This window comes from Mesocricetus auratus, unplaced genomic scaffold (genome assembly GCF_017639785.1).
Source record: "Mesocricetus auratus isolate SY011 unplaced genomic scaffold, BCM_Maur_2.0 Super-Scaffold_4256, whole genome shotgun sequence".
Lineage (NCBI taxonomy): Eukaryota > Metazoa > Chordata > Mammalia > Rodentia > Cricetidae > Mesocricetus > Mesocricetus auratus.
Window position 1 is genome coordinate 28,575,076 of NW_024429182.1, and position 21,386 is coordinate 28,596,461.

The 21,386-nt window shown below is 39.3% G+C and overlaps 1 protein-coding gene across 5 annotated transcripts in view; it reads left to right on the forward strand.

Moving 5' to 3' along the window:
* Positions 1–20,671, forward strand: part of Asah2 (N-acylsphingosine amidohydrolase 2) — a 116,538-nt gene extending 95,867 nt beyond the window's left edge. For 4 of the 5 annotated variants that reach the window (XM_040745595.1, XM_040745588.1, XM_040745602.1 and 1 more), the window contains 5 exons: positions 1,005–1,100; positions 3,460–3,606; positions 10,945–11,004; positions 14,698–14,786; positions 17,711–20,671. In XM_040745595.1, the coding sequence (XP_040601529.1) occupies positions 1,005–1,100; positions 3,460–3,606; positions 10,945–11,004; positions 14,698–14,786; positions 17,711–17,900 (582 nt within the window). In that variant the 3' untranslated portion in view covers positions 17,901–20,671. Of the gene's footprint in view, positions 1–1,004; positions 1,101–2,634; positions 2,643–3,459; positions 3,607–10,944; positions 11,005–14,697; positions 14,787–17,710 lie in introns of those variants that run through there. The other variant, XM_040745609.1, reaches the window with a different exon arrangement.
* The last annotated feature ends 715 nt before the right edge of the window (positions 20,672–21,386 follow it).

The window sequence follows — 21,386 nt, forward strand, 5'->3', positions numbered from 1 at the left end:
GGGGATAGATACAGCACATTCATTGGCTGTAATTAACTTTGTCCATGGAGTGTGGTGGTGGTGGTGGTGAGATGAAGGCTAGAGTAGGAGGCAGACTAGTGGAAGGAAGAGTCCTTTGTTCAGTAGAGTGGATTGTTGACTTTGTGAAGAAGGTTTTGGAGAGAGTTCTTTGATTCATCCTGTGATATGTTTAGAAACATCATTGGGAAGACAGGGTGGGCATATGTGAAGACAGAATTATCACACACTAGAGTTAAGGTCTGAGTGAGAACTGAAGGTTTGCACAGAGGTAGGGCCCAGTGGAGAGGAAAACAGAACACCTTGAGAAAAATTTAAGGTACAATGACACAGAATGTAGGATGAGGGAGGACGAGGGGGTCTAAGATGACTGTCAACTGATAGCTATCGAGATACTGGAAGGATAGCACACAGAATACTGCAGAGAAAGCTGCTGTTTCTGGGGTGACGGGAACCCTGTACACTGATGGCCTTGAGGTTCCTGTAGAGTTACCTAAGGCAGGGAGCTCACAATGCGATGCTGAGATGCATTTGGCTCTGTTTTATAGCTCTGTGATGATGTAGAAGGTCTTCCACAGAGGGAGCCATTAGTAGCCAACTTATCTAGGAGTTATTAAATAGGATCTTTTCTACCCTCATTTTCTTTCCTGATGTTTAGCCTGGGGGAGATAACTAATATTGTGAGAACTTACAATAGACATGAGCACGAGAGGAGGGAGCCTGTAACTTCTTGCAGAGAAAAAGAAATGGCAGCCTAAATGACATAAGCAAAAGGAAACCACTGCCTTTACAAGGATCAGACTCAGCCATGTACTCTGGCGGATTAGCAGAAAATGCTCACATTTTGTTTTCATAAGAACCACTGAGGATTTGCTGGTATTGAAATATGTGAGTAGTTCAGACATCACTTTGATGAAAATGTTGTACTTCTATAAGTAGATTGATGCATTCAAAACTGTCTGTATCTCGTCTCGATTTTCCTGCAGGCTCAGCGGTATGAGGCAGCATCTACAATTTATGGACCACACACTCTGTCTGCATACATCCAGCTCTTCAGAGACCTTGCTAAGGCAATCGCTACGGTAATCAACTTTGTGTGTGTATGTGTCTGTGTCTATATTGTCTTCATTATAAGGAGGCACAGAATCAAGAAAGAAACCTTACACACACATGTTATTTAACTAATTTTATATTATATGCAGTTTTCTTTAGGAAAGAAAACACTTGATATCACTAAGAAAATTATTCAAAGTTTACTGACAGCAAAACTCAAGTTCAATCATTAGCATTTAATGGTGGTTTTCTTTCATATACATGTACATACAGAATACATATATATGTATATATATGAAACTATTATTTAAAATTAGGATATATTATTTTTCTTCATGTTTTTAGATGGTTAACATTTCTTGAAGGTGGTAGGTAGCCATCTGCACTGTAACTATAGCTGGCATTAACTTTTCAGATTCTCAGAGTTGAGTAGACCATGCAGTTACAGAATATTTAAGATGCGTATTTTCTTCATTATAACATCTCTGAAATTGAGATGTGTCTTCCCTTCAGAGGAATGTTACCCTTGCAACTAGTAGCATTTCTACTTGATGGTAGTAACAATTTCTTGATAGATCAAAATAGTATCAATTGTTGTGATGAATGGAGGCTTAAGTCTGTTGATCTCTAATATTGCCTTGACATGCACATGTGTGTGTTTCTGAAATGTTTACAACTGATTTAAAGTTCCTTAGCCTGGGAAAGATCCTTTGGGATACATTACTTTATATAACTGCAGTTGTGGTACAGAGAATCAGTTGACAAGTGGAACAAAGAGCTTAAAATGATAAACAGATTGAATATAGTACATGTAAGCTTTATAACTGTAAGTATATTATTTGCCTCATAATAGCCTTATAATAGTAAAAGCTGTGAAATTATGGCATAGCAAGTACAATAAACCCTTTAAAGAAAGGGCGTGGATGTGCTAGATTGAAACAGATGAGACCTACATGCTGTAGACCAGCTACAGCGATTTCATATACCTCTGCCTTAAACTGCCTATTGTATTTGAAATTTCAATATAATCTGGGACTTGAACATTCTTTGCTTGCTCAACATTTTAAAAATCATAGTGCTCCTCTGATTTTGGACCTAGTCCTTAGTGGACACTTGATTTTTGGTTTACATTGTAGTTACTTGTTTTAAGACTGAATATGTGATCTTGAAAATCAAGTGAGTATATTCAATCCATCTTCTTGCTTTCAGGGTAACAGTGATAATACTACCCCCACTCTGAAAATACCATTTGCTGCTATAAAAGCTAACAATCCAATGTGAAGGCTAAAGAACATTAAATATACTTCAAGGGATATTGAAAATGAGATTATTATTTTTGATGTCCCCATTAAAGTATTTGAATCTTGTGGAAAGCATTGTATAAGTCACAATACAGGTTAATCTTAAATTTTAAATAAAGATATATGTATTATATTAGTTAGCACAGATTTGATACTATGAGAGGACCTTGGTGGTGATTTTGGGTAAAAGATTACCCACAGTTTTAACCAAGCATATTGGTACTTGCCTGTAACCTTGGCACTTGGGCTACCAGGGTAGTAGAATCACGAGTTCAGGACAACCTGGGCTATGTAGCAAGTTCTAGGTAAGCCCAAGTTCCATTGCTAAGACCCACTTCAAAAAATTCCCAACCAACCAACCAACCAACCAACCAACCAACCAACCAACCAACCAAAGTAACATCTTAGGAACAGAGAAATGGCTCATGCTTGTAAACATGATGATTCGAGTTTGATCTTCAGCACCTAAATGGAAAAGCTGGGTACTGCACTGTGTGTTTGTAATCTCAGTGCTGGACAGATAGAGACAGGAGGATCCCCCAGGCTTGCTAACAAGCTATTTAGCTAAATCAATGAGAGGCACTTGTCACAAAAACAAAGGTAGGTGGTACCTGAATAGGAATGGCATTTGGTGTTAACCTCTGATATACATGCACATATGTAAAAACACATTAATGAGAATCAATACTGAAATTTTAAAACATAACTTCAGTATCATGTCATGAAATTATAGTGTCTGGTAGGTCCCTACTCCAAGCCACATAGTGAAAAAATGGCTGCCCAGAATCTAACCATAATAGTGTGCTTTTGTGTTTGCTTTCTGATCTATGGATTATACCAGTCAGACAAGCAAAGCAACTGTCTTCAACAAAAACTTTCCTATAACAAAAAATTAAATTATGAACATCTGGGTTCTCATTTTAGTAAGGGTGCCTCACATTTCACTAAATATTAGCTTTTTGGAGTACCTGTGTGTAGATCCATGTGAACCTCCTTTAATGAGGGCTTTTCTTGGGATAGGAGTGGGGGTGGGTAATATCACTTAATCTGCATTATGTATTTCTTTAACAAATGCTCTCTATTTCAGGACACAGTAGCCAACATGAGCAGCGGTCCTGAGCCTCCATTCTTCACAAACCTGATAGCTACACTTATCCCTAATATTCAAGATAGAACACCAATAGGAAGAAATTTTGGTGATGTCCTGCAGCCAGCAAACCCTGAATACAGAGTGGTAAGATTCACAGGAAAGTCTCCAAATGCTTTAGGAATTTGCTTCAAGAAGAGACGTTGCTTGACATCATTGCCTGGTCCTAGTGGTACCATATTATTACTTCAGCAATGATGATGATGACAACATTGTAGTGACAATGATGCTGTTGACATCTATTTTGGTCTCTGCCGAGGTTCTGCAAAAGACAGGGGAATGGGAAACACTGCTTTTCCTCCTGGCAGTTAACTACATTGAACTGAATTTCTAAAATGCAAATTATTCTTTCTATTAAATAGATAGCCAGGATATTGTGCACAGGAGTTGGGCCAAGTTGTCTTTTAGATCAAGGGGTAGAAAAGTGCCCAGAAATGAACCAGGATCCACATCACTTCATTTTATGTTAAATTTGTGTTCTGCATCCTTGCTGAAAGATGCATTAATTCTGAAAGGTTCATTTTCTTTTGTTATGAATTCCTTAGGGAGTTCTACACTTATTATATAACCAGTAAATGAAATAACTTTATTTATTCACGTCCAGATTTCTCTTTTTTCTAATGGACCATGACTAAGTTTCATAGTCATGCTTTATTAATCATCAAATGTTCTAGAATATAGTGTTAGCTTCTCATTGCTGTAATAAAACAACTGAGAGAGCAACCGAAGGCAGTTGTATGAGTTAATTTTCTCAGTGCTGTGACAAGGTATCTGACAAGCACCGCCCAAGGATGGAAGAGTATGTTTTTGGCTCACAAATGGAGAATTCAGTCCACCATGGTGGGAAAGCCATGGCAGTGGTATGTGAGGCGGTTGGTTACACTGCCCCCACTGTCACAACAGAGAGGCAAACGCTGGTGCTGTTTGCTTTCCCCCTTTTTATTAAGTCTAGTCGTCTAGCCTGTGGGATAGTGCCACTCATCCATTGTCAATTAGCCCCCTCTGGAAGCTTCATAATGATCCCAGATGTATGTTTCCTTGGTGATTCTAATCTTACCAAGTTGGAGGTGAGAGTTAAGTATCATGGCTATGGAGAGGATTTATTTGGTTCATGGTTTCAGAGGTTTCAAATCTGTCACTTGGCTCCATTGACCTGGGTTTATGCATGGTGAGGTAAGACATCATGAAGGAAAGGTGTAACAAGGGAAATCTTCCCATCTCACAATGTCTGGGAAATATAGAGAAACACATGGATTAGCCAGGAACAAGATAATAGCTTTCAAAGACCTGCTCTAAGTGACCTACTTTCTCGACCAGGTCTCACCCCTTAATGATTCAGTCAGTATAAGTTCATAGTATATAAAAATGGATAGGCCCACTGGTAACATTAGTACCATCACACTCCAATCATCTCTGGACAGTTCTAATTCCTGGAATACCAACCTTCAACATAGTAACCACTGTGGGAGGGAGGACAAATCCTGTTTAAACCACAACAAATCTGGACTAGGATTTCTGAGACTTGGTAGCCATGGCTTGTTTCTGATTTTAGGAGACAAGTATTCAGAGTTCCCATGTTTGTTTGTTTATTTATTTATTTATTTGTGTGTTGTGTGTGTGTGTGTGTGTGTATCTGTCTCTTTGTCTGTGTCTGTGTGAGTGTATGCTGCATACGTGTGGGTACCCATATATGACAGAAGGGGGTTACAGCATCTTGGAGCTGGAGTTATAGGTGGTCATGAGCCATCAAGAGTGAGTTTTCTGTGAGAACAAGAATTGCTCTTAACTGCACAGTCTCAATATGCCCTTTAATGCTTTAATGTGACATTTGTCTGTATTTCAGGAGACAACTTTAATCAGGTCAGGACAGTTTTCTTTCATCCTTAGTGTACTGAGAGACTTTCCTGGCAGTAGATATGGGATTTTTTGTGAGTGCTTTTCTGTGTTACTTAAGTGACCATGTGGTTTTCTTTAATTCTGTCTATTAATATTCTCTACTATATTAGTTGGTTTTCAGATATTAAAGTCTGCTGCTTCTGGTGACTTATCTATTCTATGTGCTGTCTGCTTTGCTCTCACACTGTTCTGGAGTTTAGGCCCATGTCCAAGGGAACGTTTTGACTGCTTCTGGTGTCAATGTTATAAAGCACGAGTAGGGAGGTGTTTCCTCTTGTGTTTTCTGGAAAACTATACAAAGGATATGAACGAATATTCTTTGATTATTATTTACTCCGTTCAAGCTGCAAAAGCAAATGGACTTGGGCTTTTCTTCCTGGCCAACTTTTTTATTAAAGTTTTTAGTTTGCATAAGAAATAATGAGTCTCATCAGAGTATTTTCATCCATGTTGTCTTAGTTAGAGTTTCTATGCTGTAATAAAACACCGTGAACAGAATCACCTTGGGGAGGAAAGGGTTTATTTCATCTTATAGCTTGATGTCCAGCATCCAGGAAAGGTAGGGCTTGAGTCCGAGGTAGGAATTGATGCAGAGGACACGAAGGAGTGCTGCTTACTTGTTTGCTCCTCCTAACCTGCTCAGTTTTTCTTATACACCTCAAGACCACCTGGCCAGGTGGGCACAATGGACAGTTGGCTAGGGCCTACCATATAGGTCATGAATCAAGAAATTGCCTAACAGACCTGCCTACAAGCTGTTGGTTAAGTTTCCTTTTCCAAAGATGGCTCTAGCTTGCATCAAGTGGAGACAAACTAGCCAGCCCAAGTGTATATCACAGTATTGGGCTTATAGTTGCTCCTCTGCTTGGCTTCCCCTGTGCCCCTTCTTCTGGTTTCCTTATTCTCACAAAAAGGTCCCTGTCTGTTTTCATTTCCTATGTATATATGTTTAAATCTAGAGAAAACAGGCAACCCCATTACCCTCTCTTCGCCTCTGCTTCCACTTTAGCCATATTCCTTACCCCAACATAGTTCCCTTTATACTTGAAGGCTATACATATTATGTATTATATTTTGTATGCATATTCATCTTCTTTGAATTTTATATCATTTTGATTATCAAACAAAGACACAGGTTTCATTTTTATATTTTTACATGCACATATATTATCATTATATTTTGCTCTTATATGCTCTTTCACTTCCTTCCCATAAGTCTCCTCAAACTTGCTTTTTCAGGCAAGAGCTGGGATAAATCATGACCCTTAGCTTGGCTTGCTGATTTCCTGTTAGAGCTTGTAGACTTCCTCATTAGACTAATGTGTCTCTGCTAAGTGACTTGGGAATCATATTCCATTGGCCAACCACAGTCTCATCCCCAACCAAGTTGATGCAACTAAATGTTCATGAGCTACAACACCCAAGCTGGGCTTGGAGTGAAGAAGAAAAGCCTCTGTGACTGTGATTAGATGGAGTTTAGACAGATATGGAGTGAAGAAGAAAAGCCTCTGTGACTGTGATTAGATGGAGTTTAGACAGATATGGAGTGAAGAAGAAAAGCCTCTGTGACTGTGATTAGATGGAGTTTAGACAGATATGGAGTGAAGAAGAAAAGCCTCTGTGACTGTGATTAGATGGAGTTTAGACAGATATGGAGTGAAGAAGAAAAGCCTCTGTGACTGTGATTAGATGGAGTTTAGACAGATATGGAGTGAAGAAGAAAAGCCTCTGTGACTGTGATTAGATGGAGTTTAGACAGATATGGAGTGAAGAAGAAAAGCCTCTGTGACTGTGATTAGATGGAGTTTAGACAGATATGGAGTGAAGAAGAAAAGCCTCTGTGACTGTGATTAGATGGAGTTTAGACAGATATGGAGTGAAGAAGAAAAGCCTCTGTGACTGTGATTAGATGGAGTTTAGACAGATATGGAGTGAAGAAGAAAAGCCTCTGTGACTGTGATTAGATGGAGTTTAGACAGATATGGAGTGAAGAAGAAAAGCCTCTGTGACTGTGATTAGATGGAGTTTAGACAGATATGGAGTGAAGAAGAAAAGCCTCTGTGACTGTGATTAGATGGAGTTTAGACAGATATGGAGTGAAGAAGAAAAGCCTCTGTGACTGTGATTAGATGGAGTTTAGACAGATATGGAGTGAAGAAGAAAAGCCTCTGTGACTGTGATTAGATGGAGTTTAGACAGATATGGAGTGAAGAAGAAAAGCCTCTGTGACTGTGATTAGATGGAGTTTAGACAGATATGGAGTGAAGAAGAAAAGCCTCTGTGACTGTGATTAGATGGAGTTTAGACAGATATGGAGCCTGGTGGTGAGGACTTTTGTCTGTTTCTGTGATGTACAAATTTGCTTTTTAAATATTTTTGTTAGCACTCAAAGAAATTGAGAAAACAGGTCCAAAGGGAGGGTGGAAGTGGAAAGAAGGGAGGGTCATAGAACATACATGTCATCAAAGAAACCTGGCATATATATATATATATATATATATTAAACCCCATACTTTCTTTTGCTACTATCACATCACAATATCATATATGTATTTACATGTGAGGCAAAGCATGCAGTTTTTGTCTTTCTGAGTCTTGCCTCTTTTTTTTTTTTAACTCAGTGATCACCATTTCTATTTCATTTCCTGCCAATTTAATTATCCTTCATAATGGCATAAAGTTCTATTGTGCTACATTTTCTTTACCTATTCGTATGTTGGATGGTTTCCTATCTTAGCTCGTGTTCATCATCCTGTAATAAACATACATGTGCAAATATTTTTTCTGGTATGCTTTGCTGGTTAGTTTTTGTCATGCTGACACAAACTGCAGTCACCTAGGAAGAGGGAGCCTCAACTGAGGCATTTCCCTCCTCTCCTCAGATTGGTCTGTGGATGTATCTGTGGGGCATTTCCTTGATTAACGATTGATGGAGGAAACCCACTGAGGGTGGGTCACTCCTGGGCAAGCGGTTCTGGATTGTATAAGAAAGCAGGCTGAGCAAGAGATGGGGAGCAAGCCTGACTCCGCCATGGTCTCAACTTCCGTTCCTGACTTCAGGTTGCTACTTTGAGTTTCTGCTCTGAATTGCCTCACTGATGGGCTGTGAAGAGGAAGTAGAGGCCCAATACACTCTTTCTTCTCCAGGTAGTTCTTGGTCAGTGTTTTATCCCAGCAATAGAGAGGGGTGCTAAATCTGGATCATCTCCTAGTTCTAGCTTTAGTTTCTGAGTGGCCTCAGTACTGACTTACGTATTGGCTGCCTAGTGTACATTTCCAACACCAGGTGAGAAGGGTTTCTCTGCCTCCCATCCTCATCAACAGTGGATGTTGCTGGTTTAGTTGACAGTAGCCAGTCCAACAGGCACAAGATAAATTGTCATTGTAGTCTTAAACTGCATTTCTCTGACAGCTGATGATGTTGCGTTCTTGAAGAAAATATCACTAGGACATTTGTTGTTCTTTTCAGAACATTCTGTTCCATTCATTAGCTCATTTATTGATTAGATGATTTGTTTGGGGATTTAATTTCTAGACTTCTTCTATAGAGCCTAGGTATGAATACATAATTAGATCTTGTGATGACTAGAGTTAATTGTCAAACTTGAAAGAATTTAGACTCACCTGGGAGATGGGCCTGTAGAAAATTATCTTGGAAGATCCAGCTTTTCTTTCTCTTTCTCTGACTTTAACCTATTTATTTATTTATGTATCTATTTTTAGGACTTAAATTGTCTGTTAGGAGAGGCTACTGTGGTATAATCCCCAGCAAAATTTGCCATTGAGGTTTATAGTCATGCAAGTTTTGTTTAAGTGATAAAATTTGTTATTGCACGTTTCATGCACTGTGGAATGCATTGGGATTACTCACTCCCACTGTCTCTTGTCTCCACCTCCACTCATGCTGATACTCCCTCCTCCCTACAGGTCCCTTCCAATGTTCTTGTCTTTTTTGTTTTGTTCTATGTCCCACTGGGTTTACTCTGCACCATCTGCACGATCATGGATGTAGAATTAGACAATGGAACCTGTTAGGCACACCAGTGGGTACATGTCTGAAGATAATGACTCCTCATCTCTAGAATTCATGAACACTGGTTTAGAAGGGATGGGTAAGACCCCATGATAAACTTCCCATTTCTTGACTGACTTTCGACAGGTTCAGTCGTGTGTGAGGCCAGTGCAACTGCTGTGAGCCCATGATTTTAATGGTTATGTCAAGTCCAGAAAACAGCATTTCACAGCCCTCCTACCCATGTCCTGGTTATTATATTTTTTCTATACCTTCTGCGGTATTCCCTGAACCCTACATGGAATGATATAAATGCCCTCTTTAGGACTGAGAACTCAACCAGCTTTTTTATATTCAGCACTTTGAACAGGCAAGAATCTGAATTCACTGGTATTTATTATATAGAGAGATTTCTATGATTAAAGGTAAGAGAAACATTTGTCTCTGATTACATCAGCATTTGGAAAGTAGTCTGACACAGTTTCAGTCTTAGTTGTAGGCAGGACGTTTTTTTTTTTTGGAAAGGAGATCAGGTCTGTACAAAATGGAGAAACATAGGGGCTGAAGCAATGACTCAGCCCTTAAGAGTGTGTACTCTTCTTCCCAGGGACATGAGTTTGGTTCCCAGCACCGGTGTTGGGTGGCTCATAGTCACCTGTAACTCCAGTTCTAGAGGGAGCTGAGGCATCTGGCCTCAGCAAGCACCAGCACTCATGCAGACACGCACACACACACACACACACACACACACACACACATCACACACACACACACACACACACACACACACACACACACACACACACACACACACACACACACACACACACACACACACACACACCATACACACAGGCCCAATTAAAAATGAAATAAATCTTTAAGAAAATGTAGTAAGTGAGTTCAGTGCTGCCTTGACCTTTGAACTGTGAGCCAGAATAATCCCTTTCTCACATAAGTTGCTTCTGTCAGGGTATTTTATTGTAGGAATCAGAAAAGAAACTAAGATATATACTTGGCAAAGATTTGGGGTGTCCTGGAGATGCTTCTCCACTCTGTTGATGGTTTCCTTTGCTGTATAGAAGAAGTGCTCTAATTTCATGAAAAGTCATTTGTTAGTTCTGGGATTATTTCCTATGCTATTGGATATCATTGTTGAGGCTGAACCTTTGTCAACGACTGAGTGGCTGTAACTGTGTGGCTTCCCTCCTGATTTCTGTGTGACCTATGTGACATTTTTTTCATGATAGGGTTCTGTAATATAACTTGAAGTCCTTTTAATATTTTATCATATTGAAATTATGGCTCTGAGTCTTCATTTATATCTGAATCTGCCAAAACAAAATTCTTTAACCCCAATTCCTAACAAACTCAAAAGGGAATCAATTAAACAGAGCAAAATATATACAGAAATGCACACAGTTATGATCCTAGAATGTAAAGTAGATAATGTTCCAAATTCGAATACAGTGAAGAGGTTTGTATTAGATTTAATTAAGTGCCCTCTGTATTTGCAGGGAGAAGTGGTTGAAGTTACATTTGTAGGCGCTAACCCAAAGAATTCAGCAGAAAATCAGGTGAGCATCATTGTCTTCCAAATTTAAATCCACTTTTAAGGGTTTCCTTCATTTTACAGGAGGATCTCGTATATCCAAAAAGATACCCACTTTTCATACTTTATATTGGGAGGTGGGAAAATACTCAATGGGTACAGTTAATGTGGGATTGGGTGTGGAGCATAACACACAGGAATACTGATGGACCCTTCATAGTGTCATGTGTAGAGTAACTCCTGCAGGGCCACACTGCTTCTCCAGAAGTTATGGATCCAGAGGCATTCTCATTCACGCATTTAAATTTAGAACTTACTAAGTTGGTTAGCATATTGAAAAGGCCTAAATAAATAAATAAATAAATAGATGGAGCGATTTCCTCCCCTTTCGGGGACCTTCTGAACCCTTCCAGTGTTGCTACTCTAGACCTTTCTCTTGTGCTTTGGAGTGATCCCATGCGGGAACATGCCTTAAGAGTTCTATCCCATGTGCTTTGTGTTAGTTTATGTGTTGATACATCGTTTATGATTCATTAAAGCTCGCCTTCCTGTTGACACAATAGAATGTTTAACTTAGAAAAATGATGTAAGAAGTATATGCCTGGTATGAAAACAAACAGCATGGAAAATAGTAAAATTAAACACAGAAGTGCCTTTCTGCCCACAAATCTGTTTCTTAAAGTTAATTACTGTTGATAATTTGTCACAGCACATGTGCTATGCTTTGCTTTTATGATATATATGATAACCCCCCTACATGTATATAACATGTCTAGAAATTAAATGACTATAGTCTTCTGTAATTTCCTTGTATCCACACAAACAATAACGGTACAGGTGCTGATTGTAAACATCTAATCAAACTAGATACAATGACTCACAGTTGTAACCACAGAACTTGGGAAGTGGAGACTAGATAACCAATAGTTGGAGGCCTGCCTGTTCTATACAGCAAGGATTTGTCTCAAAAACTAAGGAAGCTGGTTGGTAAAGTGACTCAGTTTGTGAAGAGGCTTGTCACCAATCCCGAGGAACCTGCTTCAGTCCCAGGAACCCACAGCGAGGAAGGACAGAATTGACTCCCACAATCTATCCTCTGACTTCAACATGTGTGCTGTGGCATGCATGACATCCCTCACGGAATATGCCCAATAACATAAAATGAACAAAATTTTAAAAATACTAAACAAAATAAAAGAAGGTAACAACCACTACCACAAACTCGCAACATAATTTGAAGACATTTTTGGAAGAAAGTGGGCCTATAAAAGTGATTTTTAGTCACCTGACTGTGACTGTAGCCATTATATTGAGTTGTTCTTCCTAGGGCCCCAAATCACTTATAATCTAAAACAAACTTCCTCCCAGATGAGCTGTGTCATTTCTATCTATTCAAATGCCATTGCTCTATCATAGAATTGTGGCACTATGGTACTATTACAGTAAGTTCTGGGAAAATGTTCTAATGTTTGAACAGTCCGTGTGCACCTGTGGTCAAGCTCCTCCAGAACGTTTGCGTGTTCATAATGTTACTTTCTGAAGATATCAAAATACTGTATTGTCCCCGACATCCTCAGAGGACTCAGATCACCACTGCTGGGAGAACAGAGTGCTAACAGCATCATGATGAGAGCTCTTAGGATTCTCTGAAATGATGCAAACAATTTCTAGTGCTGTTTATTACCTTCAAGCATCATATTATAATTATCCCTAATTGCTGAGCAATTGTTGTCCCCAAGTATTAAGCTAGATGCTTTATATTTACTACTATATGCATTCTTATTATTTATTAATAATATAAATATTAAACACAAGCTTACTTCACATGTCAATCCCAGCTTCCTCACCCTCCCCTCCTCCCCTGCCCCTTCAGTCCCCCCAGCCTCCCACCTCATCCCCTCTCCGCTCCCCAGGGAGGGTGAGGCCCTCCATGGGAGATCTCCAAAGTCTGTCATATCATCCAGGGCAGGGCCTAGGCACTCCCCCATGTATCCAGGCTGAGAGAGCATCCCTCCATGTGGAATGGGCTCCCCAAGTCCATTCATATGCCAGGGATAAATACTGATCTACTTTCCTGAGGCCCCATAGGTTGCCGAAGCCTCCTCACTGACATCCTCTCTACTATCCAGTAGCTTGTTTTATTAACCTTACTTTGTATATAAGTAAACTCAGTAGCAGAGAGATTAACTTTTAATAAATATGTACCTGCAAGAGATTATGATAGGTAAGTAAGGAAAAGTAGTCACAAATTTTGTCATGAAAGTTTGGGTACCTAGACATGTATTCCAACCTGTATTCTAGACCTAGTTATTAGAGACCTTCATCCCTCCTACTCCATCTAAGGCCCCCACAACATCACCATGTCCTCAATGTGCAGAAACAGTTCTCATTTTTAGTCCCGATGGTTATGAACACTTCCTTATTAAATGTCTTGTAGCAGTTGAGTAATTAGAGAATTCTTTTAAGCAATGACATATAAATATAAATAACTAATCTGTTTATTAAAGTTATGCGGAGGCTTATAAGAAGCAAGGATAAAGAGTTGTGAAGAGTAAATAAAGATAAAGCAGACACAACTCCTATTTGTGTGTGTTCATGTAGATGTGGGCATGTACTGCTGTAGGTACATACACATGGGTACCATTTGCTCTCTACCTTTTTTTTAATTTTGAGTCAGTGCTTCTCATTGAACTTGGTGCCTTAAGGTGGCTAGCCAGTGAGCTTCAGGGATAGATAGATTATAGGCACATCTTCCATGCACCTGTGGCTTCTGGGCATCTGAACATTGGTTCTCACGCTTCTACAGCAAGCAGCTTACCGACTGACCCTTCTCCACAACCCTTGTAGCCCTATCTTTCAGGGAGGCTCTATAAAGGTCTTGATAGTAATGGAGATTTATGGCCTTTTTATTTATTAGCCTGTCATATCATGCAAATCTTTGCTTTATTTGAGGCTCTATTCATGGTTGGAAACAAATTGCTTTATTATAGTAATCTTCCAGGATAGAAATACACCCTGTGTATGATATGGCTTCTAGGCATCTATTATTATAGTGTAGAAGTGTCTTTAGCACCCTAGGACAGGAATAATTTGTGTATTTTTTTTAACTTTTTGACTGAGGAAAGCATGGTAACTATTAATTCAGTTATCTGGATGCAGAGAGGGAGAGGGAGAAAGAGAGGGAGAGGGAGAGAGAGACAGACACAGACAGAAACAGACACAGAGAGACAGAGAGAGACAGAGACAGAGAGACAGAAACACAGAGAGAGACAGAGAGACAGAGAAAGACAGACACACAGAGAGTCAGACAGAGAGAGAGAGAGAGAGAGAGAGAGAGAGAGAGAGAGAGAGAGAGAGAGGAAGATGTCCCATTTCCTCTCCCCAATCATGTGGTGACTGAAGAGACTTATACTCTTGATCTTGATTTATGTCTTTCTAAAATCTCATTTCATTTTAAATTTCTTCTCAGCCCTAATTTCCAAATTTTCTGTGAATACCATAATTATGCTTCCTTAAAATCCCTAAACTTTTGTGTATTTTGTAAAGGGAGTAAACTTCTGCAGACACTGCATAAAGGGGTGTGCCTGGGAATTTGGGTAAAATCCCAATGATGTGCTCATCAGACACTGGTGAGATGGTGTGTAGCCAGGGTGGGCTGGTGCTGCCTGGATCTCTCTGTAACTGTGTTGTGCTTGATGTAGTGTTAATTATATTTTAGACCCATCAAACCTTCCTCACTGTGGAGAAATATGAGGACTCTATAGCCGACTGGCAGATATTGTATAATGATGCCTCCTGGGAAACGAGGTAAATGTCTATTGATTATTTGTCTGTGAAGTCTTGAAAACAGTTGCTTCGCAATGTAAGAAGGACACACTAAAAGACTTCTTAATACATGACATGATATTAATGATACCAAATTTCCAAGGTTCCTTCTTGCCACATTTAATTGATTTATTAGGCTCCATTTTGATTCTATTGACTGAAAGCAGCATAGTGTCGGCTTCCTTAGGATTTGGTACAATGAGATGTTGGCTGACATCATTTGGTTTTTATTTTAATATTTTTGTGGGGTAGAATCTACAGTCTGGTACATACTAGGAAAGTGCTGTATCCCTGAGCTACAGCCCCTTGCATCTTCTATCAACTTGGTTTTCCTCACAGTCACAGGAATTCCTTTAAAAACTAATCAGCCTTCTTATAAATTGGTTGAAAATTGTACTAGGTGAAGGAGTTGACATAATTCGGTAGAGTTTATTGTAGAGGTCCTTCATCTGCTTGGTTAGGCTTATTCCTAGATATTTTATTTTTCTTGAGGCTATTGTGAATGGGAATGTGTCTGTGATCTCTTTTTCAATGTGTTTATTGTTGGTGCATAGAAAAGCTATTGATTTTTGTAAGCTGATTTGTATACTGCTACTTTGTTGAAATTGTTGGGTGATTCAAGATTGTTTCTGATGAAATTTCAGATCTCTTACATATAATATCACATCATATGCCAAAAAGAATAATTTGACTCCTTTTTGTTTTGTTTTGTTTTTTTGAACATGGTTTCTCTGTAGCTTTGGGGACTGTCCTGGAACTCACACTGTAGACCAAGCTGGCCTCGAACTCACAGAGATCCACCTATCTCTGCCTCCTGAGTGCTGAGATTAAAGGCGTTTGCTACCACCGCTGAGTGACTTCTTCTTCCATTTGTGTCTCTTTTATTTTTCCCCTCTTGCCTTATTGCTCCAGTGAGTGGGTAGAGCACAATTTTGGAGAGGAGTGGGAATAGTGAACAGCCCTGTGTCATTCCTGATTTCAGTGAATTGGTTCAAGTTTTTGTGTAATTAGGATGATGTTGGCTGTGGATTTGTCATATGTAGCCTTTATTATGCTGAGGTGTATTCCCTTTAGTACTACTTTCTCTGGGACTTTTATCATGAAGGCATGTTGATTTTTGTCAAGTGCGTTTTCTGCATTTATTGAGATGATCATGTGATTTTCTTTGGTTTTTAAGTTCACTTATGTGATTGTTTTTATTGGTTTATGCTGTGTATATATAATCATTCCTGCATTTTGGGGATAAAGCCAACTTGATTGTGGTAGATAATCTTTTGGATATGTGTTCTATATTTGGTTTGTAAGTGTTTTATTGCAGATTTTAAGATCTGTCTTCACCAGGGATATTGGCCTGTAGTTTTCATTGTTTGTTGTGTCTTTACCTGGTTTTGGTATTAGCATGACCCTGACTGCCTAGGAGGAGTCTGGGAGTGCTCTTTATCTGAAGTGTTTGAAAGGGATTGCCTGTAAGTCTTGGAGAATTCTAAACCTGAACTTTTTTTTTAAGTTGGAAGGCTTTTTACTCTTCTTTCAAACTCTTCATTTGTTTTGCATTTGTGTAAGTTGTTGAGCTCTTGGTTTAATTTTTCTGGGTTCACTGAATCTAGAAATTTGTTCATATTTCTTTTATGTTTTCTAACTTAATGGAATACAAGTTTTTAAAGTATTTCTTTAGAATTTCTTTGGTGGCTATTGTAATGTTTCTCGGTTCATTTCCAATTCTGTTAATTTGGGCCCTCCCTCCCTCCCTCCCTTCTTCCTTCCTTCCTTCCTTCCTTCCTTCCTTCCTTCCTTCCTTCCTTCCTTCCTTCCTTCCTTCCTTCCTTCCTTTTAGTTAGTTGGTCCAAGAGTCTGTTGATCTTGTTTATCTTCTCAAAGAATCACATTTTAGATTTGTTGATTTTTGTTTATTCTTTTTGTTGTTGTTTGTATTAATTTGTTTCAAATTAGTTTCAGCTCTGGTTTTCATTATTTCTTGCCATCTAAATGGGTTTGAGTTTTTTCCTGTTTTTTCCAAATGTTTGAGTTTATCATTAAGTCATTTGTGTGTGTTTTTTCTCTTTTGCTTCTATGAAACAGGATTTCTCTATATAGTTCTGGCTGTCCAAGAACTCACTGTGTACACCAGGCCAGCCTCAAACTCACATAGATCCATGTGCCTCAAGCTCACATTAATCCATGTGGTGGGATTAAAGGTGTGCAATACTATGTCTGACTCTGCTTTTTAAAAAAATTTAGATACTTTAAATATATCTTAAAGTTTTTGTTGTGCTATGTTTCATTTTCCATTAGTTCCAGGTATCTAAATTTTTCTTTCTTCATTTCTTCTTTTATACATTTGTCAGTCAGTAAAGTATTGTTTAATCTCTATGAGTTTGTGTATTACTAGAGATTTGTTGGCTATCTATTTTAAGTTTTATTGCATTGTGGTTAGATAGGAAACATGGAGTTACTTCAGTTTTATGAATTTGTTAAGATTTATTTCGTGTTTCAGCATTTGGTCTGTTTTGGAGCAAATTCTATGGGCCCATACTGATTTGCTGGGTGTGGTATTTGGCCATGGTTCAGGTGTGGTGAAATCTAGTAGTAGGAGAGGAACTTGGACTGGTATACATCCTTGCCAAAGTCTGAGGGTTGGGGGCAGATGGGATGTGACTGACAGGATTGGGATGGGGCACTGGATGTGGGACTCAGCATATATGGGGACCGGAGAGGATGTTCAAAGAGTGGACTCACCAGGCAAGGTTTTGGCAAGAGATATGCACTGAATACTATACCAGCAGATTAAATTTTGTATAGGCAGGTTGAAGTCATCTGGTAGGAAGGGGACCTGGGTTGTGCTGGATGAAAATCCATCATTCTAAAGAACATGTTGTATTTTTTATTTGTTTGTTTTCTATTAACAGGTTTTATTGGCACAAGGGAACACTGGGTCTGAGCAATGCAACAATTGAATGGTATATTCCAGATACCGCACAGCCTGGAATCTACAGAATAAGATATTTTGGACATAACCGGAAGCAAGAACTTCTGAAGCCTGCTGTCATACTTGCATTTGAAGGCATTTCTTCTCCTTTTGAAGTTGTAACTACTTAGTGAAAAGTTGACAGATACTGAAAAAACTGCTTTCCTCTGTGTACATTGTAGAGTGATTTCACACAAATGTGAACTATCAGTTTGATTTTTGTGACTGTCCCTACTTGGGGTGCAGATAGTTTATTGCTAGTGGGACAGATGTGAGTGTTTATATGATTATGCACATGCATGCTCAACAGGAAGGGAGGAAGGGAAGAAGTGAAGGGAGAGCGAGAGAGAGAGAGAGAGAGAGAGAGAGAGAGAGAGAGAGAGAGAGAGAGAGAGAGAGAGAGAGAGAGAGAGAGAGATTACTAGTGAATGAGAGAATAAGTATGAGAGAATTCCTCTGGCAGCCATGCACCTTGCGGTCTTTGTCCTAAAGCATGCTTTTACTTGAGACTTTGTGGTTGCTTAAGAGAAAATTCCCTTTAATATGAAATCTCAGAAAGACAGTATCTGAAGATATGTGAACAATGTTTAACCTATTTATTTATAGACTTATTGAGTGAGAATGCTAGGAAACATTCTAGAAATCCTCTAGATTGATACTTGATTTTCCAGAGATGAATAAAAAGGTAATTTGCTTTAGGTTAGAATAAGATTAGTATATATTTTTGCCTACTTGCATTTACAAAGTGTAATGTATCCTTACTATAAATATATGAGCCCAGCTAAAATACACACAGAAAATTAGCATGCCAGTTTTTCCTGCATTCAAATGATCTTAGTCCTTTCAATCAGTCACTTTGGGATGGGTCTGCCTGGCTCAGGGTTATTGTTCATGCTCAGATCTTTTCTGGAGTTGCCTCCAGAGTCCAACTATGCGGATGTCACTTACAGTGCTTTGATTACACCTTGTATTTCTCAAAGTGTCCTTATCTTGTTAGATCATGTCTATTCTTCCCAAGATTAACTCTAAATGATTTTTAAAGGTTTTCACCAGTAAATGTACCTCAAACTACAAAGTTTTGCCTTGAATGTAGGATTTAAAACAAAAATGTTAAGGTAGTCATCAAAGGGGAAGTTTTAAAAGCACTTATCTGTTCTTTTATCAGCTGCTCACCCACTCATGGTTCCTTTGAGTTATGGAGTAGTTATTTAAACATAAATACACCATGTTGTGCTCGTTGAGATGATTGTGTAAGATGATCCTTTGAAGGATAAAATAGTCAACCAGAAATATAAATTCTGGAGAGACATTTGAAAATCACAAAGTTTCAAGTCATCTAGTATATGTTTTCTATGCTGAGTATTATGATTTGGAAGGAGAGAATCCCCAAAAAATTTTTAAATATTAATCTGAAAATCTAATGAATGAGATAGGATAATCTAACATGAAATGTCTGAAAGTACTAGTTTCATTTAAAATGATCTGAGTTAGTTAGTCAAGTCATATTATTGTAGGTAGGTAAAGCAGTAAGCATTTTAGGAGAAAAGTCAGTCTTCATTTCAAAACTAAGCTTGTTTTAAAAGCAACAATGGTAAGGCAAGCCTGCACTTTTTTCTTATGGCTTATGTACTTAAACACAGTAGACCAAATCAAACGGAGCCCAGAGCATGGCTTGGTAACTCTGTTTTCCAAACAGTGTTTCTAAGGAGGTTAACTGCTGAAGAATGAACTAATCAGGTTTTTCACGGGTTATGAGAACATCTGTCCTGATGAGAACACCCTATTACATGTAAAGGCTCAAGGACTTAACACATTTTGAAAATAATTTATCTCAAAATAAAATACATATTAGAAGCCATGTGTGCTTTAAAATGTATTTCCCATGGCCCAGAACAATATGAGGATGTATTTTCCACCACCATTATCCCCAGTGAAGCTTTTCTCAAAAAGTCTACCTAGGAGTCTCTATCATTGGTAACTATGCCACAGTGGCCATTGTGTTGTGTATCTATGTTCCCAACCCTGCATGGAAATAAATCACAGAAACATAGTTCCTCAGTAGAATTAATCTCTTCCAGCCCATGTGCTTCTAGTTTGCAGTCTATGAAAAAACCAGCCAGGTCCCTTCATTATACAATCATAGTTAACTGGGCATAAAGGAACCTCACGAGGTAACTGATCTGAGCAGTTCATCTAAAGCCACAGACCCTGTTGGTGTCTCTGTCTGGAAATAGCTTTACAGAGTCAAAGTGTGTGGAGGAAACTCTGGAGAAAGGCTGTGGAGAGTGAGTGGTGGTTGGGTTGGTGAGAGCACTGCTTAGGAGAGTCTGTTTGTCCAGCTTAGGAGGAGAGTCTGTTTGTCCGGCTTAGGAGGAGAGTCTGTTTGTCCGGCTTAGGAGGAGAGTCTGTTTGTCCGGCTTAGGAGGAGAGTCTGTTTGTCCGGCTTAGGAGGAGAGTCTGTTTGTCCATCTTAGGAGGAGAGTCTGTTTGTCTGGCTTAGGAGGAGAGTCTGTTTGTCCGGCTTAGGAGGAAAGTCTGTTTGTCCGGCTTAGGAAGAGACTCTGTTTGTCTGGCTTAGGAGGAGAGTCTGTTTGTCTGGCTTAGGAGGAGAGTCTGTTTGTCCAGCTTAGGAGGAGAGTCTGTTTGTCCGGCTTAGGAGGAGAGTCTGTTTGTCTGGCTTAGGAGGAGAGTCTGTTTGTCCAGCTTAGGAGGAGAGTCTGTTTGTCCAGCTGTCTGTTCTTTACTTGTTGTGCCTTGCCTACTCTGATTTCAAGGGTACTGTGATTCCTTCAGAATGCATAGAATAACTTTTTCCAGGTCTATATTTTTGATGCATATTCTGCAAAAATTGTCAGTATTCAAGAGACCATTTAATAATAAATTAAGAATTATACTTGGAAAATGTTTGGGAAAATATTTATTATTTAACACCTTTTTTCATTTACTTTATATACCAGACCACACTTTCCTCTCCCTCCTCCTTCCCGTTCCCTCCCCTGCCTCCTCTACCTCCTCCCTGTCAATTTCTCCACTGTCTGCATTCAGAAAGGGGCAGGCCTCCCATGGGCTTGAAGAAAGCATGGCACATCAAGTTGAGGCAGGACCGAGCTTCTTGCCTTGTATCAAGGCTGGGTGAGGTAATCCAGTATGGGGAACAGGTTCCCAAAAGCCAGCTAAGTACCAGGGAAAGGTCCTGATTTCACTGCTAGGAGTCTTACAAATAGACCAAGCTACAGAACTGTCACACACATGTAGAGGGCTTATAAGGGTCAGTCCCACGAAGTCTCGCTAACAGTTGGTCCAGAGACTATGAGCTCTCAGGAGCTCATCTGTCTCTCTGGGTTCCCTGGTCATGACCTTAATCATCCTGGCTTATACAATTCCTCCTCCCTTTCATCAGCAGGACTCCCAGACCTCAGCCCCGTGCTTGACTCTGGATCTCTGCATCTGCTCCTATCAGTTACTGGATAAATGCTCTCTGATGACAATTAGGGTAGTCACCAATGTGATCATAGTAGTTAGCCAGTTCAGGCTCCCTCTCCACTATTGCTAGGAGTCTTAGTTGGGGTCATTCTTATAGATTTCTGGAGGTTTCCCTGGCACCAGGCTTCTCTCTA